Here is a 27486-nt window from a genome sequence, read left to right on the forward strand (position 1 = left end):
TGAGCTCAAGGCCCGCATAGTGCCTTGTGCTGACAGTGAGGAGCCTGCTTGGAATCCTCTCCCTCTCTTTCTGCCCCTTCCCCGCTCTCCTCACTCTCTATCTCTCAAAATAAGTCAATAAGTAATTTTTTAAAATAGACTGTAAGTTTTATGACAATTTTTATAGGAAATGAAACTGCCACTTAGAAAAAAACAGAATCAGCCCATTTTTGACAATTATGAAAATACTCAGCTACGTGAAGAAGAAAAACCAACTGTTGATTTTTCAATGGATATGTCAATAGAACTTCCTGAAAGCCATAATCAGCATGTAAAGGTAAAATAGTCATACTTTATGTATTTCACTTGTATATAGCTATACCGTGGCTATTTTTCTTTTGTTAAACCTATATTGTTGAAACAGTGGTAAATGTGATTTTTGGATAACACTTAAAAAAATTTTTTTTAACGTTTATTTATTTTTGAGACAGAGAGAGACAGAGCATGAACGGGGGAGGGTCAGAGAGAGAGGGAGACACAGAATCTGAAACAGGTTCCAGGCTCTGAGCTGTCAGCACAGAGCCTGACGTGGGGCTCGAACTCACGGACCGCGAGATCATGACCTGAGCCGAAGTCGGACGCTTAACTGACTGAGCCACCCAGGCACCCCTGGATAACACTTAAAATGTGGTCATTTTCCACAAGAATGCTTAAGTGAATCCCTCATGAAGGAGGCTTCAGCATTCAAGTCTGTGTCTCTCCCTCACTCAGGAATTCCGCAGACGTGCAGAAGCCGTCATGACTTCTGAGCTATGGACACTGAGTTGATATTTTCTTCAGATGACTTCTGCCTCTTGCTCAGGGATTGTCTAGCTTTGGTCTAGCCCCTGGCCCATGTCTTACTTCCTTTCTGTACAGTAGGGGACAATATAATCTTTATTTCTTGCTTTGTTGTTTAGAGGACGATTTTAGATTATAGGGAAGACTATGGAAAAGGAACAAAGAGTTTATACACATGTAAGATAATACCAGTGATTTTGGAAATGTGCCTCCTTCCGAATAATAACATATCCAATTTCACTTAAATTAAGTTTGGACTGACTTTGGCCAGTTGCTGGGATGGAGTGCTAGTGGTTGGCACCGTAAGGAGACCTGATCAAAGTCTTGAAAGATCTGAAGTTGTGCAATACGTTTATAGAGGAGAAGGATGTGGAACACTATATTTCTCTAGTACATTTAAGATATCTGATTAACAACAGCTTTAAGGATGCACCTGTCATGCAGAGCTATAGCATAACCTATAGGATATTGAGAGGTTATCGATGGGAAAAGGCTTAATTTTGTTGAAATTGGGTTCTGAGTCTCTTCTTGGTGATGTTTCATGACTACTGTCACTCATAGTTGTATTTACTAAAGTTGTACATGAGTTTTAGAAATGTATCTATGGAGTTACTACCCTAATTTTCTAAGCTTTAATCTTCTTATCTATAAAATGAAGATGATAATAACTAAATGATAGGAATGATACCCTCATTAAGAAAACATAATGTGAAGGGCACCTGGGTGGCTCAGTCATTTAAGCATCCAACTCTCACTTTGGGCTCAGGTCATGATCCCAGGTGGTGGGATCAACCCCCCATTGGGCTCTGTGCTGAGCATGGAGCCTGCTTAAGATTCTCTCTCTCTTTCCCTCTCTCTCTCCCTCCTCTGCACCTTTCCCCTGCTTGTGCTTGCCCTCTCTCTCTCTCTCTCTCAAAAAAAAAAAAAAAAAAAAGAAAGAAAGAAAGAAAAAAAGAAAACATGACAAATTTTTTACTTTTTAAAGTGATAAATGCGATCATAGAGTGTGATTATCATTATCCAAAAAGTAGGTTTTAAGTTACTAAAGTATGTTGCATTAGCAGTCTTCAGGAAGAAAAGAGATATAACTTTTTCTAATTGAAAATTATTTTAGGGGTGCCTGGGTGGCTCACGTCAGTTGAGGGTCTGACTCTTGGTTTCAGCTCAAGTCACGATCTCACAGTTTCATGAGTTGGAGCCCCATGTCGAGGCTCTGCACTGACTGCTGAACCTGCTTGGGATCCTCTCTCTCCCTCTCTCTCGGCCCCTCACCCATTTGTGCTCTCTGTCTCTCAAAATAAATACACTTAAAAAAGTATTTTATAAGTGATGTTGCCATTTTCTTAGCGGTAATTTTGAATGTTGTAGGCTGGGGAAGGACATGAAAAAGAAAATGAATTCACAGGGCAACTCAAAGTGGCTGAAGATGTTGAAAAACTGATTGAACAAGTGGAAATCTGGGAGGCAGAAACTGAATCTCTTCTGGAGCTTTTGAGATGTCATGAGGGGGTAGACGCCTCAGTGGAAGAATCTTTGCAGGTAGGAGTGCAAAAGTATTAAGAACATAGCTTTCGTGGTTGTGGACTTATGTACTAAGACAAATACAAGGTTTTAGGGTAAATAGTAATAAGACTGCTGTTTGAACTTTCTTTGCTGAGTGTTGTAAAAATTGCATGGACTGTCATTCCTGGATCATTTGCTGAGATTTTGCCTGAGGACAGAGGATAGATTAGGAGACCACTAATGATACCTTACAAGTCTCAATTCCTGAACTGATTTTCCCAGCCACCTAATGGAGATTAAAATATTCTCTGGTTTCAGAGAGCAATGAGGAGATGAGTCAGGATGTGTCAGATAGGTAGGTCAGTTCAGCGAGAGTATAAGAGATTATACAATTTATGCTTTGAAAGCTCACCCGTTGATGCAGGGAGGGTGACGGATGTTGTTAAAACCTTTCTGTCTTTATTCTCGGGCAGTTGACTCATTGAAAAGCACTGAGGCAAGAGTGTGTTTTAATATCATTCGGTTCTCCTGGGGAAGGAGTTACGACTGAGGTTTTTACTGAGTTCCAGCTCAGCTATAAAACTTACGGAGCATGTCATAAATTACAACAAGATGGAAAGTTCCTGGAATGAAGGGATATTCACGTAATTCTTTGAAATCCAGATTTCTGAAAGGTGTATAGGTAACATTTTGTATTTTCATGGTTTGTACGAATCGCATTTTTTATCATTTTGAAAATATTGTGTAAACGTACCTGTGCCATCTGCCAGCACTTTTTACTTTTGTTTTATTTTTATGTTTATTTATTTGCTGTATCTGGAATTCGTTTGATGAAAGAAATGAGTAGGAAGGAGAAATTCAATATTTTAAAAATATTTCAAAACGATGGCAATGATCCCTCTTATAAACAATGAAAATACAAATATGCTTATATAAGGATATACTTATATTAACAAGGAATTAAGTAGATCTTTATTAGAGCAAGATACATGGTGAAGTAAGAAATGCAAATTGGTGAACAGTACCAGTGATGTGATTTTTTTTTTTTAGTCTTTTTTTAAAACAATTGCTTTTTTATAGTAAATGGGTTTATATCCATAGAAAACTGTGTGTAAGGATATACAAATAACTAACTGTTATCTTGATCGTGCATTAGGCCCCAGTCTTGGCACATTTCCAGATGCCTCATACATGTAAACCAAGTAACCAAATATTGTTACTTTTATAATTTAAAAGAGAAAAAAATGAAAATATAAATGAATGTGCTAACTGTAGAACATTTAAATAATGTACAAAAGCATAAAGAGTAAGAGCACGATGATTCCACTGCTCTAAGATAAATACAGTCAACATTTATATAGTTAATATCAAGCAGTGGAACTTCTATTTTATCATACTTTTGCTACCCTTGAGTTGTAATTAAAATTTTTTGTGCTGATTTGATAACTGAAAAGTGGTACCTCATTATTATTTTAATTTGTACTTATTTAATTACATGTAAGGTTGAACTGTCTTTCATGTATTTATCGGCCATTTGTTTTTGTGAATTATCTGTTCTTGCGTTTTCTGAATTTTCTTCGGGACCTTAGTACTTTTCTTTGCTTTCCCCTTTTTTTTTTTTAACGTTTATTTATTTTTGAGACAGAGAGAGACAGAGCATGAGCAGGGGAGGGGCAGAAAGAGAGGGAGACACCGAATCTGAAACAGGCCCCAGGCTCTGAGCTGTCAGCACAGAGCCCGACGCAGGGCTCGAACTCACTCACTGCGAGATCATGACCTGAGCCGAAGTCGGACACTTAACGAACTGAGCCACCCAAGCTCCCCAAGGACCTTAGTACTTTTCTTATTGAATTTATGAGCTCTTTGAATCACGATGCATTTTCATTTGTGTGGCAAATATTTTTACCAAGTTGTTGACTTTTAAGTTGTTTATTTTATTTTACATGGAAGATTTTTATATTGATGTTCCTGCTCTTATCCCTAAAAAGGCCCCTTCACACCCAGAGGGTAGATCACTTTTCATGGATAATTTCTTTTTGTAGTTTTCTATTTTATATGTAACTTTCTGATCCACTGAAATTTATTTTTAGTGTGTTGTATAAAGCATGGTTATAAATTTCTTTTCCAATAGCCATTTTTCTCCAATAACATTTAGTGAATCTCCTTCCAACCGATTTGACTTAGAACAACTTCATTTTGGGGTGCCTGCGTGGCTCAGTCGGTTGGGCGTCCGACTTCAGCTCAGGTTATGATCTCGCAGTTCTTGAGTTCGAGTCCTGCATCGGGCTCTGTGCTGACAGCTTTGGATTCTGCTTTGACAGCTTTGGAACCTGCTTTGGATTCTGTGTCTCCTTCTCTGTCTGCCAGTCCCTGCCCTTGCGTGTGTGCACATGCTTGTGCTCTCTCCCCCTCTCTCTCTCAAAATAAATAAACATTTAAAAAAAAAGAGAACAACTTCACTTTAAGATTTATTACTACTCTCTCAACTTATTTGACTACTGGCATTGTATTACTTCTAGGCTTTATTTTATTGAAGTGCTTACTGTGTAAAGAATCTATGACAGACTATGTTTCTCAGAATCTCATTGTACTAACATAAAAATTTTTTATTTTAACGTTTATTTATTTTTGAGACAGAGAGAGACAGAGCATGAACGGGGGAGGGGCAGAGAGAGAGGGAGACACAGAATTGGAAACAGGCTCCAGGCTCCGAGCCATCAGCCCAGAGCCTGACGCGGGGCTCAAACTCACGGACCGCGAGATCGTGACCCGGCTGAAGTCAGCCGCTTAACCGACTGCACCACCCAGGCGCCCCTGACATAAAAATTTTTTAATGAAGTTTAAAAATAACATTTTTAGAGTACAAATGTACCTCGCTTTGGATTAATAATAATTAACTTTTCATGATTTCCTGACCAGATTAAGGTTAATGTTTAACATATAACCTGAATATTTATTGTGGTCTCACTTTGTTTTCATAGCATCTTATTGCCAAAGGCTCTATGTATGAAGAGCTTGTGTCTAGAATTGAAGATACCTTACAAATGGATGTGCAGAATATTTCCAGCCAGGAGTCCCTTCAACATGTTCTCACAGTTGGGCTTCAGACAAAGATTCAAGAAGCTAAAGAGAAAGTTCAGGTCTCTCTTTAATATTTCCTATTAAGTGAATCCAGTCTTTAAAACTGAGTGGTCAGTAGGAGGATGGGGAAGAGAGGGAGGGATTGCCCTCTAAGTTGGAAACGTTTTATAAAATATTACTTTTGTGTTTTATGTGTATATTTTAACAATTTAGAGCACATTGAAAAATATCAACATAATAAGTAGGAGATTCTTATGTCTAGTGGGAAAATTAGAGTCACTCCTCAAAGACTGTATTTGTTAATTTGTGACTTACCGAAAAGCTGGGCCAGCTGTTGAGAATTTTTTGTCTTTGCAGATCAGTATGGTGAAATTAGTTTCCGTGTTGAAAAACTCAGCTGATGCTTCCCCAGATCTGGATGTCAGGCTGAAAGTGGAGGAGTCGCAGAGGGAACTTGAATCATACATGACAAGGGCTGAGCAATTACTTGGACAAAGAGAGAGCCGGAGTGGACTAATTTCAAAATACAAGGTGGGACTCTCAACCGTCAAATGTAGGCTCTTCTTTTTTTTTTTTTAACATTTATTCATTTTTAAGAGACAGAGACATGAGTAGGGCAAGTGCAGAGAGAGAGGGAGACACAGAATCTGAAGCAGGCTCCAAGCTCTGAGCTGTCAGCACAGAGCCTGACGCGGGGCTCAAACCCACAGACCATGAGATCATGACCTGGGCCAAAGTCGGACACTTAACCCACTGAGCCACCCAGGCACCCCCAAATGTAGGCTATTTATTATCAGCTACCTACCTCATGTGAAATCGAGATAATTCTGTCACTGTAATCATGCACAAAGTTACTGTAACTTTAAAGAATTTCCCAGTTTTATATGTTGTTCCCAGAAACTATTAAAAATATACATGAATGTGAGGAATTTTTTCAATTTAAACTTTAGTATAGGTCTGCCGAATGGACTCAGTGGTATAGTGTCACGAGCACAACTGATTGTACGATATTCAGCATGAGTTTAATTTTTCTTGCTTTTTAAATTAGTAAAATGGGCATCATAATTCCAGCTGCCAAATTTGTTGTGAGACGTTAAATTAAAAAAAGGCACATGAAGGCCCTTGGAATAGGTAAAGTTCCCTGAATATAAAATCACACTTTTGTCATTAAAATGCTTTGATAGAAGTTATATGTGATTTTATGGGTAAAGATCCAGTGATGTTGTTTTGTGTGGCGATAGTTTCAGGTTGCTTTTGCCGGTTTGATAGACGACTCAAGATGTGTGCAAACCCGAGAGTCATTATTAATTAACATGATGGGAGGCACTTGGGGGGTCTATGAAGTAAAAGTACGATAAGGTCTCTACCATTGGACACATTGGAGAGGTAGAGTGATATGTGTCCTTTCGTTCCTTTATTCAATATTTCACACACTTATTGGACATTTAACATGAGCTAGACTTCTGGGGGGACCGCCCCACTCTTCTAGAAGAAGGAGCCTATTTATTCTCATCATGGCCTCCTTCTCTTTTCTGGGCCTCAGTCCTCATCTGGCTTTCTGGATTGTGAACCCGACCACGGCCTTGTTATCAGCCGTCTCAACACTGCTTTTCCCAGGACCCCAAAGACCTCCCCTGCGTGATCGATTTCTGTTTGCATGTTGCTAGCCACCATCTTTGACCAGTTCCCTCGGCCTTTTTTTTTAATTTTTTTTTTTAACATTCGTTTATTTTTGAGACAGAGAGAGACAGAGCATGAACGGGGGGAGGGCCAGAGAGAGAGGGAGACACAGAATCTGAAGCAGGCTCCAGGCTCTGAGCTGTCAGCACAGAGCCTGATGCGGGGCTCGAACTCACGGACCGTGAGATAGTGACCTGAGTGAAGTCGGATGCTCAACCGACTGAGCCACCCAGGCGCCCCTCCCTCGGCCTTTTATTGTCGCTTGTATTCCTAGGTTGCTGAGAGTGCTGAACTGACCTTAAAGAGTCAGTGGTTCTTATGAATAATCACCAGGCTGGATTTCCTGGTGCTGATATGGTCAGCTCAGGAAAGAGAGAAGGAAGAGACAAAACGGAGGCTCAAGGCCCCTTCTCTCCCAGAGAGAGGGGTTAGAGGGGTCAGTCTGGCGCCATTTTCCTCCCGCTGAGGGTCTATGTTTTGGAATCTGAGGCCACAGACTTCCCCCCTTTTATCTCTGGCATTTAGTAAAGTAGAGCCATTTTCATGGTAGAAGCAAGATCTCTGCCCTGCCACGTCCTGCCCTGAGACCCCTGGGACTCCAGGGGCCCATGAGGTGGGAGCCATCTGCCAGCATGTAGGGTTAGAGAGTCTCCCCAGGTAATAAATCCAGCAATCCTCACAGAGGCTTGGAGGAAGGCCCTGGGGCTCAGCCTTGTACCTTTTCCACAGTAGGCCCATAATAAATATGTCGTGAGCGCATGAATGAATTCCCACTGTGCTTAAGTGCCTTATTCCCTAAAGTTACTTTTGTCTTCTGTCTCCTGTAGGTTTTCTGTCTCTTTCACAAGCACCAAACTATTCTGTGTTCTGTCATTTCCTAATTAATTAAACTAGGTTTCTGCCAGGTAATTGCCAGGTCTATAAGAGCAGGTAAGCATGAGATAAGGAGCAGACGCGTCTCTGTCCACTGCTACTCCCTCTCTGGGGCAGGACTGCCAGTGTGGTTGGCCCTGGGCAAAACTTTGAAGTTGATGATAAGGTAATGTTGACTTGTTGCAGCCTAAAAATGCTTATGCACAATATTAAATATTGGCCTATTAATCCTACTATAAATTGTGTCTTCTTACAACACTAATCTCTAATACATGCTAGTATATTCTTCGTATTGTATTGTTAATGAAGGATGGTCCTCTATTCACTAGTACTTAGGAACTTTAGAGGAAACAGTGCCAGTGGCTCATTCCCCTGCACAATAATCCTTTCAATGATTTATCAGAGGGGTAACAAAAGTCCTTTTGAATATCCTAAGCAAGTCTTTATCTGGTGCTCAAATGTCTAACTACATTTGATTAATAAATATTTTGCAGTTCTTTTCAAAGTTATTCAAGAGATGCAAAAGGGATATCAACCTTACTTTACAAAAAGTCTCCCCTAAATCTTCATAGTCCCCAAAAAGTCTTTTCCCAGTTCTGCCCCCAAAAGACCTACCAAAATTAGCTTTGAGGACTTGGCAGTAGAATGAGACTTTTTTTTTTTTAAAGATTTTATTTTTTAAGCAATCTGTATACCCAACGTGGGGGGCCCAAACGCAGAACCCCAAGACCCGAGAGTCGCACCCTCCGCTGACTGAGCCAGCCAGGCACCCCTAGAATGAGGCTTTCATGTTCTCATTTACGTTCTCTTTTTTAGGAAGCACTAATAATTCTAAATTCTAAAAGTCTGGTCAAGTATTTGAAAGCTGTTGAGGAACTGAAAAATGATGTAACTGAGGGTGTAAAGCTGTCTTTGGAAGAAGAGAGTGGACGTGTCTGTGCCAAGTGGGAGGTAAGAACATGCACATGTATCTGGGATTCTGCTTGTAGATCTGACCCTGGGCCCATTTGTCATCAGTCATTCCTGGCCATCCCCCATGTACTTGGTATCACAGTGGGGGCTGATCCTGTGAGTTTCCCAGGGCCCAGTCAGGTTCTGTGTTCAGCCAATGACAACACGGCTTGGAGATTAGCGGGTGATTGGAGGGGGGAAAGGGGAGAGTCCAAAGTCCCTCTCTTGGACAGTGTCTTTGGTGGCTGTGGGTTCCATGGCTCCAGATTCTGATGACCCTTCTGTCTGGGCTCCTCTGAAGCCTCCAGCCCAGCAGTATAGCAGCCTTCTGCCAGTGTTCATCTCTGGATTGCCTTACTGTCCTCCCTTTGGCTTTTCTGATCTTTCATCTCGTGTGTAACTAGTTCCCTGCATTTAATTCCCTCTGAGTTAAATATTTAATGTTTCCTGGGTCCCTAGTTGGATCCTGACTGAGACAACATATAGACACATATGCACATGTAGAGTTTCCTAGTGAAATAGGCATAGACTTTGATGGCAGACAGACCTCGATTCAGCAGCTGTGACCTTGGGTAAGTTGTTTCACCCTCTAGGAACGTATCTGTTAAAATGGGGATGTGTGCAACCACTTGGCAGGATTATCGCAAGGATTTATCTAAAGCCCCACCACAGAGATTGTGTTCAATAAGCGGTGATTTGTATTCAGCGTGTGTGTCTGGAGAGAGAGAATAAGGTAATATAATTGAATGTCTACTGTTAAAGGCACTTAAAACGTATTTTATTTAACTTTTTTTTTTTTTATTTTAGAGAGAGAGAGCGTGTGAGTGGGGGAGAGGGTCAGAGGGAGAGAGAGAGAATCTCAAGCAGGCTCCACATCCAATGTGGAGGCTGATGTGGGGCTCGATCCCATGACCCTGGGATCATGACCTGAGCTGAAATCCAAGAGTTGGATGCTCACCTGACGGAGCCACCCAGGCGCCCCTTAAAACATGCTTTTAAATAGACGTTTATTTAAAATAAATAAATTAAATGAAAAGTTAAATAAATTTCTAAATTTTAGAACAATTTTATTTATTTATTTATTTATTTATTTATTTATTTATTTATAATTTTAGAGCAATTTTAGATTTACTGAATTATTACAAAGATAGTACAGAGAGTTCCAGTGTACCCCATGCCCAGTATTATTATCCCTTATTATTATCATCTTACATTAATACGGTATCTTTGTCACACTTAATGGCCCAACGATGGTACGTTATTTCCTTACGTTTATACTTTATGCATGTTTCCACCGTGTTTCCCTCCTCTCATTTTTTTTCTATTTCAGAGTCCCATCCAGGACATACATTTTAGTTCCGTGTTATTTCTCCATAGGCTTGGAATGTGTTTTGTATATGTTTTCTCTAGTCTCCAGCCTTGTCTTTTCCATTCTCTTAATGGTATCTTTCACAGCTAATACATGGTTTTAGTTGTTAGAAAGAAAAAGAAAATATGTTTCTGGGTCTGGTATACTTTAAAACATCCTTCCCAGTGACATAAAGATGAATCAGAATGTCGTTTAAACTCTCTTTCGACCCTGTGTTACTACAAATATTCTTATTGGGTTTTTGATGAAAATCTTTTCAATGTATTCTTTTCCCATAGTTAGCTAATACATGTGCCTTTGTGGGCTTTTTTTTTTTTTTTTTTTTTTTTTTTTGCAGTCTCTTCATCATGAGATGTCTTTGTATATTCAACAACTGAAAATAGACATTGAAAAAGGAAAACTCAGTGACAGTATTTCAAAACTTGAAAAACAAATAAATAAAGAAAAGAAACTAATTCGCAGAGGAAGGACCAAGGGTCTCATCAAGGAACATGAGGTAAACCACCTGTTTTCCATTTATATGTTGTCATCATTTTGGAGTTTCTCTTACATGGTTGTGTGTGTCCTTCACCTCGGATTAAACCTGCTCTGAAAATTACGTCAGTCCTCTTGTCCGTTTCCTGGGGATTATCCCTTACGTGGTTCGAGTTCTAACTGCAGCCTGTGTTTCTTGCTTTTGGGACATGAGAAAAATTCAGCGTCAAGTTATTATTTCATGATTTCCCTTGCCATGGCTCAGTGGCCCCTGTCCCTTGAGACTGTGGTTGCAAATGTGTCACCTGTTGCTTAAGTACCCACAGTTGATTTTGAGGGGACACGGTGTCCTCAGAAGTGCTGCTTTTGGAAAAGATAGCAAATCAGGATATAAGCATCTGGGGCAAATCTCATGCTCCATCCGGCCCCCATCCTATATGATTGTTTCTATTTATTTGACAGTATTGACTCTTCTTCTTTCCTTTAAACTGTTTACTGCCGTGGCTCTCCCAATATCAACCTCTCTTGCTTTTCTTTATTTGATTATTTTTTGGGGAGTGGGGAACTTCTTTTTAGCGTCATTCACAAATTTCTCTCTCGTTTTTAAAGTAATCTTTATACCCAACGTGGGGCTGGAACTCATGACCCGAGATCAACAGTCGCACAGTCTACCAACTGAGCCAGGCAGGGGCCCCACAAATTTCTCTGTTTCCCTTGTGTTATCTGAATGTTTTAGTTTTGAGAGTCTCCATTTTGGGCTGGTTTCATGCCTGCCCTAGGGGGTTTTCTGCCCTTTGCGGCTTTAATGATAAAACCCTCTCTGCAGTGATAGTGCCTAAATCTTTATCACCACCTGAGTCCTTTCCTCTGAGGTCCAGATTCTGTTTCTGAGTGGTACATGTCCCAGTGTTCTTCAGAAACCTCCAGTTCAGCGTGTCCAACACTAGCCCATAATATCTTCCCTCAAACTTTGCTCCCTTTTGTATCTGTTGGTCATGAAGCCACTGCAGCCTGAGAACTCCCCTCCTCCCCATCCCCTTTCCTTCCTGCTCAGCTGTGATGGAGTCAGTTGCCAGGCCTCATGGGTTACTCTCCAGGACACCTGCTTCCTCTCCTTCTTTTCCGCGGTGTTGCCATTGCCCTTGACCTGGGGCATTTTCCCCATGCGATGATGGCCACATCATCTTCCAGACCCATCAACGGAGAGACCCCTTTGAACCACAAATCCTATGTCACTGCCTCACTGTTACTCCCAGAATATCTCTAAGCCCCTTAGAACACCACGCAGGTGGTCCACAGTCTGGCCTCAAGACGTGACTTCAGCGTCCCTTCTCCCGCGCTGTGCCCTCCAGCCACACTAGACTGCTGTTCTTTCAGAACATCTGGAGCTTTCTTCCCCTTGGCTGTTCCTTCTGGTAGGAGTGACCTCTCTCGGCTCTGACTCGGAGCAGTCGGACTTGTTCTGGCCGCATCTCCCTCAGATGGCTCCCACATGTGGAGTGGGTTTTCTTGGAGTCCTTAAGGCAGGCAGTGACCCTGTCATAACACTTGTCACACTATGCGCACATTATTTGTATGACCACTGGAGGGGAGGAAAAAAAATTATTATTTTTTTGACTCCTGAGGGTCCCTGAAAATGAAACCGACAAAGGCAGATGAACAGGAGAAAAGCGTACATATTTTATTGAATTTTTACATGCACGTGGGAGCCTTCACAAGAGTAAAGACCCAAAGAAATGACCAGAGAAGGAATTTTTTTTATACCTTGTAGACAACGAAGCCATACATTTGTGAAGAATTGGCAAGGCAAAGATAAGGGTTAGTTTAACAAGGTTTGTTTGCAGATTTCTCCGGTACTGTCTCTGGGCTGATGAGAGTCTATCGCTAATAAAAAGAGACTTTAGGGGCTCCTGGGTGGCGCAGTCGGTTAAGCATCCGACTTCAGCCAGGTCACGATCTCGCGGTCCGTGAGTTCGAGCCCCGTGTCGGGCTCTGGGCTGATGGCTCGGAGCCTGGAGCCTGTTTCTGATTCTGTGTCTCCCTCTCTCTCTGCCCCTCCCCCATTCATGCTCTGTCTCTCTCTGTCCCAAAAATAAATAAATGTTGAAAAAAAAAATTTTTTTTTTTTAAAATAAATAAATAAAGAGACTTTATTTCCTGCCTGTAGGCAGAAAGCAGGGAGCTTTTTCTGTGTTTGCTGCTTCTTAATTGCCTTTAGCTCAAAATAATTTTCGCACCAAAGAGGCATATTTTTGGCGGCGTCTGGCTGGCTCAGTAGAGCGTGTGCCTCTTGATCTCGAGGTCGTGAGTTTGAGTCCCACGTTGGGTGTAGAGATGACTTTAAAAAAAAGGAGGCATATTTTGGGGTGACATATTCTGGTTTCATTCACTGCATTACTAGACTGTGGTGAATCCCTTTCAGGCTGACTTCCTCATCTTTGTTTCTCCAGTGCCCATTACCACACCAGGCGCACAGCGGATGGCCTATAAAAGATTATGTTGTTAAAGTCACACACATCTGTTAGTTTCTAATCCTTACGGACTAATCACGCAAACTCCTTTGAAACACATTGCCTGCTTTATTTCCTCAATCAGGCCTGCTTTTCTGAGGAAGGCGGTCTGTACCAGCTCCATCACCACATGGACGTCCTGCGGGAGCTGTGTGAAGAGCTGACTTCACAGAAGAGTCAACAAGAAGTGAGGAGGGCCCTCAAAGATTATGAACAGAAGATAGAAAGACTTCGGAAATGTGCTTCCGAGATTCATGGGGCGCTGCAGCCCGCGGTGGGAGGCGTGTCGAAAAACAAGTGAGTGCTTCATAAGATTAACTACACATCAGGGGAAAGCAAGAGAAAGCCCCTTGCAAGATCGAATGACAAGGAGTGTTATTTATTCTCTTTTAGACTTCCTGTTTCTGCCTCTGTTTTAACGTGCAATTTTGATTCCTTCCTAGGGAGCCCATGAGCACATCTGAGAATGGAGGAAGGAATGCCCACAGCGAGGTGCCATCTGCAAACTCAGATAATCAGCCATCAGCTGAACAGGTGTCACATGCGGATAATGTATTTTAGAAGTAAACCCAGTGAAAAAAGCCAAGCGCACAACAATCCACTTCTCATTAATTGCTAGCTTTAATTATCTCATTATTTTCATCAGCTGAGGAAGTAATGCAAGAAAGACTCCCTTTCAGAGAATTATAACACAGTGAACCAAAGCTATAGCGAGCGTAACGTTTTCTTCTCCTGAGGATACAATAGCTCTTTCAGAAAGAGATCATTTGCAGACATTACGATTACACGTAGTCTGTGCACGTTCCTATTCAGGGGTACGAGAGGTTGAGTTTCATCTGTACGGATGCCTCAGCTGCATGGAGATGAGCTAGTTCACTTATTATTTGCCTTTTTCTCAGTACGTTGTCGTTTGCTCCCCTTGGGGATTGAATTTTCTGAATTCTTGAATTTTAGGTAAGTGGCCATGGACTGTGGGTCATAGCCCAGCCTGCTAGTCTGAAGCTGTGGGGAAGGAACCAGGTGTATTTGAAATCAGAGGTCTGGCCTGCACGCTAGGCTTCCGAAGGCTTTTGACTATGGCTATGCAGTCGTAGGCAGAGACAGTATTTAGGGGTTTAGGGGCTGGGAGAACACCTTTTCTGTGCTGATATACCGATTAGAAGGTGAGACTCTGTGTAATAAATCTCTTCTGTCCTAGGGGAAGGCCTTTCTCTGACCTGAGAAGCTTCAAATAAATTTTATTATCTCCTGGGTGAGGGTATAAAGAATTAGTGATATCCCTTTGTACTATAAAATGTTTATCTTTTCCAGGCAATTAAGTATATTGAAGATATTATGTTTGCTATTTTGCATATTTGCTTAGGCAATGGGATCAATTAAGAATTTTAGCCTGGAATCCGAGTTAAAGCCTCAACAGGAAGAAAGCGTTTTGGAGAAGTATGAGAAGGGTCACGATGTATCTGTCCGTAGTTTACAAGAGAGGTAACTTTTAAATAACTGGAAGATCCACCCAAAATCTTTCATTAATACAAACATGTTATACTTTAATACATGTGTATAACCCATTAGTCATAATTTTTGCATGTAGTCCAGTAACTTAAGCAGAAATTCCTGAGATTTCCTCATGTATAATTGACAGTAATTTAAAAAAAAAAAACTGTCTTCTTATTAAAGTAGCATCGCATTTAATTTTTCCCCAGGTATGATACACACAGAGAAAATCTTGAGCTGTGCCTGCAAAACAACAAATTCAGAATTATTTCTGATTTCTCCAGTGACGTAGTAGGGAGTAGTGCTTGTCTTCAGGTTAAACTGACAGATCTACAGGTAATTACTAAAAATATTATTAGAGGAGTTTTATGTTTTATTAGAAAACAATACCACCGTGAGTATAGAATTCACTACCTTTGCTGAGGTCACGTACGCTAGATGTTTCCAAAGAACTCTCTTTGTTGGATTACATTTCCAATGTCATTCTATTCTAGAAAGTGATTTGCCTTCAAGTACCAAACCCAGGAAAGACTTTGGTTCAGGGTCCTAATTTATTGCTCCTGCTCTGATTTGGTACTCCAGATACGGTGGCTTGCAGAGTTTTGGGTTGTGTATAGGATAGGAATGAGGACTTCAAAAGAATTGGTCCAAGCACTATGTTTGAAGGCAGTTTCACCCAACAGCCCAACTGTGCGGCTATAAAATTAACAATACGTGAAAAACCAGTCATCCTGACAAATTGTCACCTTGTGTGTCTCATGTTGGGCAATAACAAAGGGGCAGGCAGTGGAAGGATCTTTCACTCTGATGGATACTCTTGTGGAGAGCCATCAGAAGAAGTATTGCATTTGGCTCAGGAGCTACAGAGAAAAAAACTGTCTAATGTTGGGCACACAAGTTGTAGGCCCTACCAATGAAGATCTTCCTTACTTTGAAGACGATCTGTGCAATGCAGGGCAACACTGTTGTATACTTGGACGTACATTAGAACGAACCCTCACAGAAAACCCATCAGGTGGAGAAAAGGGCCATGGGAGAGCCTACAGCGCCCTCCCATATTTTATAGTTATCTTCCTTTTATAATGCCAGTTTCTGAGTCACACTCTACCATCTGGCTTTTCTCTATTTTCCATCTGAGTAAGCAGAATGAATATGTTAAAATCTCTGTTGTTCAAGTGATTTAGCACGTTTTCATCACAATTAAGAAACTGTCTTGAGACCTTACTCCAGTAACTGAATAATGAGTTGGTCATAAAAGCTATACTAATCCTTGGGGAAAGTGAACAAATTATAATGATCAGCACTCAGTAAAATTGTGTGGTAGTGCCTTAAAAAAAAAAAAAAAAACCTAACAAGGTAAGGAGCTGGAATAGAATAGAATTTTTACATGTTTAATTATAAATTATAATTTCATTCGCTTCTTATTTGATAGAAACAGTTTAATTCACTCTAGTTTTTAGTTTAGGGAGAAACAAAGATTTATTATCTAGAGGAACTAGAATATGTGTTCTTATATTACATGTATCTTTCCTTTTTTTAAGTTTATTTGTTTTGAGAGAGAGAGATCATAAGTGGGGGAGAGGCAGAGAGAGAGAGAGAGAGAGAGAATCTTGAGTAGGGACTTGATCCCATGAAATCATGACCTGAGCCGAAATCAAGAGTCCAATGCTTAACCGCCTCAGCCACCCAGGCGACCCTACATGTATCTTATCTTTCTGAATTGTATTCTCTGCACTGACTTATGGGAAGGAAGTGTGGGTTCCTTCATTGTTGACTCCCTTGACTTCACTGAATGGGTCTTCTAACTGAGAGCACAGTTAAGATCATTGTTCCCTGAAGGATACTTTACTCGTAGATGGTTGAAAAATATTTGTAAGACTTATTTAAAATTAAAATTAATTAATTAATTTCATTAATGAAATTAGATATAAAAATAATTTTAGTGTATTTTCATATGAAACTTCGTGTTCATAGTTGGCGAATGCCTCATTTTGTTAGAACAAAATAATCGTGCCTGTTAACCCCCTAGTTGATAGATTACTTTATGTGTTTCATCTAGGTCTTAGAAAATGAAACTGATTCCTGCTGGAAGGAGTTTGAAATCACTTCACTGAGGTTAGAAGAGCTTGAGAGTGACGTAAAGAAGCCCTTTATACGCGAGGCAAGAGACAGATTAAAAGAAAAAGAAAGAGAGTTTCAGATGACTCTTAATACCAGGTATAATTGTGAGATCTGTTAATGCTGCATTTACTAAATTTATGAAATTTTAATGCTATTTTAAGCTAGGCTAGTACTATATTAAGTATTTTATTTGGTTGCTAACTTGAGGGCCATTTTACTGATGAGGAAACTGATACTCAGGGAGGTTACATAACCTAACCAAGCCTCCCCACTGGCCAGACATTTAGGTGGAATTTGCACTCTGTTGAGTTCCAAAGGCCGTGCTCTTCCCCCTGATCTGCCCTTGGGCATGAATTTGGCCATGTCACATAACTTCTCTGAATCTTGATTTTCCCATTTCCAAAGTGAGAGTGCTGTTATTACCCCCTATACACAGGATGTGTTTCCCCAGGACATATCCCCACTTTACATAGGAGAAAACTGAGGCTCACAGTCATATGTTATTCGTCAAAGGTCACACATTTCATTCCCACATTAGTAGAGCCCATTTCTTTGAATTGTTATATTTTCACTAATAAAATAATTAGTGTTTATAATGACATTTCTTTGTCATCCAAGGCAAAGTTAAATTACATTCACCATTTTGCACTTCAAAAGGTTAGGAAAGGCTCAGTATGTTTTACAACAATTTTCCATTCAGTGTGGTTTCTGTTAAGCTATTATGAATATGTGGATATAGCAAACAACTCATTCTTTGGCATTTTGGATCGCTGGATTTGGGTTTTTTTGTGTGTTTTTTGTTGTTTTTCCTGGGTTTGGGTTTTAATGTGATAATCTGCACATATCATTGTATGTATTCTTATTGGGTAATTATTTTTTGTTTGTAGTTAAACAATGGCATTAATATGTTTTATAGACTACATTTATGGTGCCTTTTTCCATTATGTCTGGGTTTATTTTTCACCCAGAATGGAATCTTTGGAGACTGCGCTGAAGATTGTGTTACCTGTGGAGAAGGAATCACTTCTCCTCTGTGGCTCAGACCTGCTCCTCCATGAAATGGCCATTCAAGAATTTCATCTCATTGATGCTGATGGCATTTATCAAAACCTGAGGGTAAATATAAGTTTTCCCAGGCACTCATAGAATAAATCAGTTCTTCAGAGATGTTTAATTATACGTCAATAGTATATAGTTAGACGATAAGTAATGGCAGAAAGTCTTCAATAATTTAGACTGATTTATTTCTCATCTCTTTATTCCTCACAAATTTGAAAATAGGTACAGTGAAGTTAGTAATTAGGTATTTTCTTTGAATTCAAAATGAAGGTCTGCTTATGAATATCTTCTCCAATGACTGAAATCCTAAGTATTGTATTAGACTCATGTGCATTTTCTACAGTTTACTTATTCCAGGTCTCATTTGAAATAAAAAATATTTAAGTTTGATGTTTCAGATTATAAACAGATGTCGCCACAGTTTAATCTCTATTTTCACTGGAGCCATAGATTTATATACTTGTTTTCTTTTGGGGATTGAAACATCAGAAAGGTTATCAGATAATGAAACAGATGGGCTCTGATTGTTTGTGATTAAAATGTTTCCTTCTGTGGACGCTGTCCGACTTGGCAGACCCGGGAAGTGGTTTCCCAGATGCAATCTAGTCATTGGGAGTTTAGGTGCATTGCTGATGGGCAGTCTCTCTTTTTCTCTGCCTCAGTCTTTTCGGCATTTCTTACTTTATTTTAGAATATCCAAGATTCCATCATAAAACAGATTGAAATATGTAATAATTTGGAACAGTGGGGCGACTTTGCATTGAAAGAATTACACCCACTGGATCTCCATGCAACAAAGAATATTATACTGAAACACAGAACACAACTTGATGAAACGAACCACAAGGTACAGAGTTGTAAAGATGCCCTCAAAGCTCTGGAGGACTTTTTGGCTTCTCTGAAAACAGCTGAACTCCCTTTTGAGCTTGTTACAGACCTGTCAGCCTCAGATACACAGGTGGTACCAGAAAACACTTTGACAATAGAAAATAAAGAAGGAGAAACCAATCTGATGAAGGACAAGGCCAGACATTTGGATGAACGTTTGAAGATGCTTGGTATAAGCTTTAAAGATGCTGAACGGGGTGACGACACCTGTGAAAAACTTGTTGATGCTTTGTCCAAAAAGTTATTTGAGACACATGGCTATGGCGTGCAGGAGGAGTTCACTGAAGAGAAGTTACTAGAGATTTGTACTTTCAAAAATAATGAACTCCTGAAAAATATTCAAGATGTGTGCAATCAAATCAGTAAAATCAGTCTTAAGGATCCCACTGCTCCAGCTGTGAAACAACGGTAAGTCTCATGTCTGTCGATGTCCCCATGCGGGATGATACTCCTCTGTACTTTCAGTATGTCTTAGGTGAAAGAAATTCTTTCTGTGTCTTTCTACTTCTGTTCCATCCTGCTCTGTTCAGTGTTCAGCATGCTTTTCTGTAGGCACTTCAAACAAGCTTCCCTTTTGTTGACAGTGTGCCTTTACAAAATGTTATATGATTTTTTTTCTCCCTAAAGTGTACATTTCATGGACAAAGGAGTAATGAAATAAGATGCATGTAAAGTACTTGAGTTCCTTCAAAGTCCCTTTAGCGCTCTGGTCTTTATTACGGGGTTCTCATGAGGAGAGAAGACCTAAAAAACTCCACACACGGGGTACTAAAGAAAGAAAGAAGTGGTAAAGGATACGCATGCTATACTGTGTCTCTACTTGTTGCTGAATTATTTGGTCTCCTGCTCTCCTCCCAGCAGGATGGGGATGGGGACAGAGTGGGACGGCATGGGACTGGATGCAAGAGGTCAGCCAAGGTTAGTTTTGATTCTGGAGACTGAGCAGAATTGCCTGGTAAACTGAGGCAGGCAGGCTTTGTACGAGTGCCGTGATTTTAACTCTCGTGTTCAGAACCAGCCTCCAGGTCCCGCAAGTGATAATGCTAGCAAGTTACCTCTGTGGCAGTCTCCGCCCCTTTCTAAATCTTTCCCACATCCTGTCTCCTCTGCCCACCAAGTCCCTCAGGCTCAGTGCTCTCTTGAGACTCTTCAGTTGACCAAGCTCTTCCCTCTGAAACTGTCCTGTGCTAACGGTCTCAATGAGACTTTTATTCCTACTGCCCAGTTCTTAGTGAGGTGTTGAACTAATTACTAATGTGTTATTTATTGTTAATAAATATTTATTCTTTATTCATAAATAATAAGTAATAAATAAGTTCCATGTTAATTTATACATGAAAAACTATACATCGATAAACAGTAAATTGCTTTAATTTTTTTTTTAATTTTTTTTTTAACGTTTATTTACTTTTGAGACAGAGAGAGACAGAGGATGAACGGGGGAGGGTCAGAGAGACAGAGGGAGACACAGAACCCGAAACAGGCTCCAGGCTCTGAGCTGTCAGCACAGAGCCCGACGCGGGGCTCGAACCCACGAGCCGCGAGATCATGACCTGAGCCGAAGTCGGACGCTCAACCGACTGAGCCACCCAGGCGCCCCAAATTGCTTTAATTTTTAATTTAGCTACCAATACAACAAATACGTGTTGTGTGCCGGGTACTATTTTAGGTACTGCGGATAGAGGAGTTAGCACAAAAGACAAAAGCTCTTGTTCCTGATGGAGTCTTATCTAGTGAGAGGAGTAAGATATTCAATATGTTTGATAGTGATAAAAGCTATGAAGAAAAATCGAACAAGGACGGAGGAGGGGGTTATAATTCAAAAAGGGTCATCAAGAGTTTTACTGAGAAAGTAACTTTTGAGTCAGATGGGATGGATGAGAGAGCTGGCCCGGTGACTCCTGGGAGGAAGAGCCTTCCAGGCCGAGGGAGCAGTAGGTGTGAGAATGAGCCTGGCATGTTTGAGGAGAGGCAAGGAGTTGGGAAAGTCAACAGTGAGGGGAAGAAGTATGAAAGGGGATCAGAACGGGTGGGATGGGGCTTAGCTCAGGTAACCTGTGGGCCATGAGACAGCTTTGGCTTTTTCTTTGAGTAACATGGGAAGTCATTGGAGGGGTCCGAGCAAATGGAAATGATTTGGTTTTCACTGTAACAGGCTCTCTCTGGCCCATGTGTTGAGAACGGTGTAAGAGTCAAGGGAAGATACAGGAAGTCTAGGTTCACCTATGGTAGTGATCCAGGTGAGGGATGATGGTAGCATGGACCAGTGGTGAGGTGGCAAAAAGGGCTAAGATTCTGGATAAATTCTTAAGATAGAGTCCACAGTTATATAGGTTATATGTACACATCATACATAGCTTATAAGAAAGATTGGAGTTGAGAATGATTCCAAGCTTTGACTTGAGCAACTAGAAGAATGGAGTTACCATTAACTGAGATGAGAAAGAATGACGTTTATCAGGTACTGATCAAGTGTGCTCAGTTTTAGAAATGATAGGTTCAAAATACTTATTTGATGTTCAAATACGAATATCAACAAGACTCTTAACGACAGATGGAGTCAGGAGAGGGGGCTGAGCATTTAGAATGCCGTGTAGAGTCGTGAGATGGGTGACATTGCCCGCGGAGGGAGGTCAGACAGACAAGGGAAGAGGTCCAAGCTGTTTACTCCAGGCACTCCATGTTAAGAGATCAGGGAGATGAGGAGGAACCAGGGAACGAAACCAAGAAAGAGTGGCCAGTATAGGAGAAGGGAAATCAAGAGAGTCCTGGGGTCAAGTGAGAAGACCTTTCAACAAGGAGAAGTGGTCAGCTGTGTCAAATGCTGCTGACCCGTGAAGGAAGCAAAGGTTGAGAATGGAACATGGGTTTAGCAACATGGAGGTTACCCAAGATCTTGGCAAGCAGTTTTGGAGGAGCGGGTGGAGAGTGAAATCCTTATGGGAGTGGATTCCAGAGAGAATTGGAAGAAAGGAGGTAGAGAAGTGAGTACCTGAGAAAAGCAATTTAGACCTGGGTGAATGGAGGTAACCCTTCCAGGGTTAGTTTGCAGATTAAAACCCTTAGGTCAAATGAATCCTTTTTGATGGGGAAGAGCTTTTTGTACACAAGGTAGAAATGCAACATTTCCTTGCACGTTCCTTTCTCCTCGGCTTCCTCTGCTCTTCCTTAGGAGCTTGCAGGGCACGTTCACCTGTCTCTTGTCCTTTCTCCATGTCACACTCTCTTTCCCGTTCGCACCCACTCATATTCTTTGTCTGGTTTCTCTCAGGTGCATATCTACCTTCTTTACAAGTGTGTTCACCACAGAAAAATGTCACTGCTTATGGTTTTGTATATTTATTATGTTTAAAATACCGAATTAGTATTCTGGAAATGCAAAGAGCCTGCGAACTCTCTAATAAGAGTGTGTAATTTTGGCATAATAGTTTGAGGGCAAATTACAGTGAGAGTGCCTCCCCCAAATTGCCCTTATTTGTGTTGAATCAGAGTGGCCAGTCATCGGTTATCAAACTTTTCTCTTTCGTAATCAAGGAAAAAAGCACTAATGAAACTGGATAAGGATCTAGATGAATATGAAGAAGAGAAGAAATGCTTGCAAGAAATGGTCAATTCTCTTCCGCAGTTCAGAGACGGCCGAGAAAAATCGCTGAATCAACAGTGCCAAAATACGGCACTTTTGTGGGAGAATACAAAAGCTTCGGTCACTGAATGGTAAGGAAAAAAATCCCTCCCAAATCTGAAAAAGTGTGTGTAGCACAATCAACTTTTTGAACTATGTTAAAAACACATCCCCATGGACCTAACGGAGGAACAAGCGTAAGCATTTCATACTGGAAGCTCATGAGACCAATGTCTGGGGCAAGATCTGGAATCCTAGATTATATTGCCCAATGAATTTAAGAGGTTTATCTAAGAGGAATAACAAATAACCAGTGTATTTATTATTATTATTATTATTTCTCTACCTGTATTCGTTTTCTATTGCTGGTCTGTAACTAGTTACCAGCAGTTTAGTGGCTTAAAAACAACACAAATTTATCTTACAGTCTGGAGGCTGGAAATTCTGAAATCAAGCTGCCTTCCTTTCTTGGAGGCTCTAGGACAGAATCCGTTTCCTTGCCTTCTAGAGGCCTCCTGACTCCTACTACTTTCCTTGCCGTATGTCCCCTTCCTCCCTCTTTTTTTTTTTTTCTTTCTAAATGTTAATTTTTGAGAGAGAGAGCATGCAAGGTGGGGAGGCACAGAGACGGCAGGGAAAGAATCCGAAGTGGGCTCTGTGCTGATAGCAGCAAGCCTGACGTGGGGCTCAGACTCGCGAATTGTGAGATCATGACCTGAGCCAAAGTTGGACGCTCAACCAACTGAGCCACCCTTCTTCATCTTTAAAGCTAGCCATGTGGTCTCTTCAAATCTTAATCTGGCTCTTTCTCCCCTCCTCTCATTTCTTTTTCTGTTGTCACTCTGACCCTCCTGTCACCCTCTTATAAGGGGCCTTGTGATGATATTGCACCCACACAGATAATTCATGGTGATATTCCTATTTTAAGTTAATCCTTAACTTAATCACACCGGTTGGTGATTCTGCTGAATGTTCTCCATCCATGCCTTCTTTCCCTAACTCTCTGTCTGGAGGTAGAAGTGGTCAGGAGGGCTGATCCCTAGCTGACTGTACCAGCCAAGCCAAGGGGTCCAGTTAGGACAGGAAGTTACTAGCAGGAGATTTGAAGACAAGCAGAGAGAGAGAGAGGTCAAGGCGATCTTCACCCCCTCCCTTTCCAGCAGGTGGTTCTGGCAGCCTCTACTGGCAGCCTCCTCTCTGGCTCAGGGCACTTCCCCCTTTCCCCTGAGGCCGAGTGGTGTATCTGTTTTTCTCTAGTTCGTGTCTCGGCTCCCTGAAAGTTTCCCTGAACTCTGCCCGCATCAGTGGTCCTTTTACACAGAACTCTGTCTGAGGGCACCTCCTGTTTTCTACTGGAACCTGAATGTACAGAAGTTAAGATAAAGCCTGTCTGTGGTATTCAATCTACTGTACCCTTTGATTTTGTACAGGAAAGAAATTGAGGGCCAAAGAGCTTAAAGTCACATGACTGATTAGTGCCAGCCGTAACTAGAAATCAGGTCTCCTAACTGCTTCATTATTTGTATTACTTTACTTTTTTCAAAGGGCTAACTCTAGAATGAGCAAATAGACATAAACAAACTGTGACTTGCTGAATTAGTATGGAAACAATCTCCAAGAATAGTGCTAGGGAGGCCCTGTTTTCCAAGATATAGTTTGGTTAATGATGAAACTGAGATGCCGATTCCTTAAGATTATGAATCCTGTGTTTCTTCCTAGAGCTACATCTGGTAATTTTTTTTTTTTTCTTTTTTGCTATTGAAGTAGTGAGAATCATAATCCAGTGCTTTTTTTAGACCATCCCTTTGCCAGAGAAGTATGTATGCCACCATTCTTAGGTTAAATTGGTAAAACAATATGCGGAGCCATGTCAAGAGGAAAAATCCTTCTGTAACGTATTAGTCGTTATTGTAGGATACTTACAAAGAGAGAGAATGGTTTCCCTATTCTTAGAGATTTACCTGTTTTACTTTTTTCTTCTTTTTTTTTTTTCCATAGCCTTGACCAATGTGAAAGAGTCTTGGAGCTCTTAAAACAGTATCAGAATTTTAAAAGTGTCTTGACAACTTTGATTCAAAAAGAAGAGAATGTCATCTCCCTTCAGGCTTCCTACATGGGAAAAGAGAACCTGAAGAAAAGGATAGCAGAGGTGAGTCCAGATTCCAAAGGGAACTCTACACCGTGGCCTCAACAATAAAGAGGATATTATAAATGGAGTCATTTTTGAAACTCGGCTTACAAGAACGGTGACCGTTTTACTAGATATCTAAGACCTTACTAAATTTATTACTAGGGCTTGAAAAAAACCCAGTCCCCTCGTTAACGCTAGGTTGCTTCTGTTTGGTTCTTGATACTGTTGGTGTGGTTCTGCTGGAGTCTGGGGTCACCCCTGCTCCTGCCTCTGTACAGTTTCGACAGTCTTTGCATTGACCTTCTATCCAAAAGGAAACTGAGGCTTCATTTTAGGCTTGAGAGAATGAAGGTAGTGGGAAAACCCCTCTGTTATTAGCAGACAAAGGAATAATTATGTTTTTATTTATTGGCTTTCTGTAAAGGTGTGTGAGTGTATGTCCATGTTGTTCCATCTGTATTCATAGCCTAAGCAATCACAGCATATTCGAAGAAGAGTAACACTTTTGGACACTAGGTGTCATTATTTTCTGCGATTTTATGTGGTTATCAACCAGAATGGCAGAAGAATGGAATCGTTGAAGGACACTGCCTGCTACACGATGTGACTGCACACCAGGAAGTTGCTTTTCCTAGCAGCTTTATGGTTTGATGAGAGAGAATCAACCAGATGCCTGCAGACAATTTAGTCTTTATCTAGAACTCTTATCCCTGAAGCCGAAGGTGCAGGGTGCAGACACATGACCAGAGCTATAGATGAGGAATAGCCTTCGTCTGAGACTCGCTTTCTCAGACTCAGTTTCTTGGAACTGATCAATCACAGAGAGCCTTGTTTGGACACCAGTTGTACAATATGTGACTGTGTAACTGGTTTCCTATGAGATTTAAATGAGGAAGGCCACCAAAACCATGAGCAGACAGTGCTCAGAAGCAACCTGTCTGCTTCCATCCAGCAGAGGTAGCTTTGGGTTTTGGTGGTCTTGGGATCTAGAAGGATCCTGTCATCATCCCAGGGGATTTAAAGAGCTGTGGGTTTTCTTCATTCCCAGTAAATTCAACATGACCAGCCTTACAAGATTGACCTCAACCTTGTGTCCCAATTTACATAGCTACTCTTCTGCTATGGCCCTGATGCCAGTTTCCCAACGTGTACTACTGTGTCAGGATCAAAATCTGCCTTATTCACAGATCCTGAGTCCCTACCTTGTATACTGAACAAATATCTAGTCTCTCTTGACTTGCAACTATTCTTGATTTGTGCTAATCCTCCTCAGTTCTGGAATCCCTGCCTTTGTCTCGTTAAGTGGAATCCCATTACCAATAGAAAGTCTTTCCTTTCCTGATCAGGTGAAGTAGCAACTGTAAAGTGCCTAGGACTTCAGCACCTAAATGAGCGTTAGTCCTAATGACCCACCCTGTGTATGGCTGTGAACACTCTCTCTTCTCGGGTATATGAGCATTCCTCCTGCCACCTATAACTGTGAACTGTACTTTCTGGATAAGTTATTTATCTGATGAATAAAACTTACTTCATCACCCAGAAGCACTGTTGGGCTGGGGTGCCATACTTGTGGATCTGCCAGGTTGACCCCATCCTTTGAATGCTGGGCAGAGGCAGCCATGTTGTTCCCTGGGCCAGTTTGCTCTGGGCCTATGATGGGAGGGGCAGCTTGATGGTCTCTGAGTCACTTTTGGGTCATTCTTCTCCTGTCTTGAAGACTAATGCGTGCCTTCTGTTGAGATGGCTGGTCTATACCAATCTCCTTATGAAAGGGTCTTTTGGCCATTGTGTTAGTGTTCTCATTTTTTGGCAATATGGTATGAATATGGATAGACTGAGAATTTTCCAGATTTTTCAGTCTTGCTTCCCTTTTACTTAGCAATTCCATCTTTGAATCATTTATGTTTTCTTACCTTTTGCTGTAAGCAGTCAAGGAGGAGCCAGGTCACATCTTCAGCACTTTGCCAAAGACATAACTTCAGCTAAATATTCAATTTCATTGCTAGCTCGTTCTACCTTCCACAAAAACACAAGAACACAAACACAGTTCAGTCCAGTTCTTTGCCACTTGATAACAAGTATCTCCTTTTCTCCAGATCCAACATCATGTTCCTCATTTCTGTCTGCAACCTCATCGAAATGGCCTTTAGTATCTACATTCCTTTAGTGTCTACATTCCTTTAGTATCTACATTCTGTTCATCATTACTTAGTTATTCTGTAAGAAGATTGAGACTTTCTCTCAGCTCTCCTCTTTTCTTTCTGAGCCCTCACCAGAATCGCCCTTAACCATCATTTCAGGGCAATACTGGCTTTTTCTAGCAGACTTCTCAAAAGTCTTCCAGCCTCTACCCATAACCCAGTTCTAAAGCCTCTTCTACATTTTTTGGTATTTATTACAGCAGTACCCCACTGCTCTGTACCAATTTCTGTCCTACTCTCTTCAGGCTGTAATGAAAAAAAAATACCATACGTTGGATGGCTTATAAACAACAATAATTTGGGGTGCCTGGGTAGCTCAGTTGGTCAAGCGTCTGACTTCAGCTCAGGTCATGATCTCATGGTTCATGAGTTCGAGCCCCGCGTCAGGCTCTGTGCTGACGGCTCAGAGCCTGGAGCCTGCTTCAGATTCTGTGTCTCCATCTCTCTGCCCCTCCCCAGCTTGCAGTCTGTCTCTCTGTCTTTCTCAAAAATAAATAAACATTAAAAAAAATTTTTTAATAAAAAAATAAACAACAGAAATTTATTTCTCACAGTTCTGGAAGTTGAGAAGTACAAAAGCAAGGTCCCTGCAGATTTGGGGTCTGGTGGGGCCTTGCTTCCTGGTTCATAGATGGCTGTCTTCTTGCTGTGTCCTTAGATGGAGGAAAGGGCAAGAGAACTCTCTAGGGTCTCTTTTATAAGGGCACTAATTC

At 41.1% G+C, this 27486-nt stretch overlaps 1 protein-coding gene across 9 annotated transcripts in view; it reads left to right on the forward strand.

Moving 5' to 3' along the window:
* SYNE2 (spectrin repeat containing nuclear envelope protein 2) overlaps positions 1-27486 on the forward strand; it is a 342419-nt gene that overhangs the window by 120951 nt on the left and 193982 nt on the right. For all 9 annotated transcript variants that reach the window (XM_040477361.1, XM_040477354.1, XM_040477357.1 and 6 more), the window contains exons 18-32: positions 167-316; positions 2188-2358; positions 5304-5462; positions 5761-5934; positions 8773-8907; positions 10614-10772; positions 13346-13557; positions 13704-13794; positions 14624-14742; positions 14961-15087; positions 16811-16968; positions 17841-17988; positions 18623-19227; positions 22354-22533; positions 24440-24590. In XM_040477361.1, the coding sequence (XP_040333295.1) occupies positions 167-316; positions 2188-2358; positions 5304-5462; positions 5761-5934; positions 8773-8907; positions 10614-10772; positions 13346-13557; positions 13704-13794; positions 14624-14742; positions 14961-15087; positions 16811-16968; positions 17841-17988; positions 18623-19227; positions 22354-22533; positions 24440-24590 (2739 nt within the window). The remainder of the gene's footprint in view (positions 1-166; positions 317-2187; positions 2359-5303; positions 5463-5760; positions 5935-8772; positions 8908-10613; positions 10773-13345; positions 13558-13703; positions 13795-14623; positions 14743-14960; positions 15088-16810; positions 16969-17840; positions 17989-18622; positions 19228-22353; positions 22534-24439; positions 24591-27486) is intronic.

The sequence above is a fragment of the Herpailurus yagouaroundi genome, unplaced genomic scaffold (genome assembly GCF_014898765.1).
Source record: "Herpailurus yagouaroundi ecotype Mexico unplaced genomic scaffold, PumYag 141, whole genome shotgun sequence".
NCBI classification, from domain to species: Eukaryota; Metazoa; Chordata; class Mammalia; order Carnivora; family Felidae; genus Herpailurus; species Herpailurus yagouaroundi.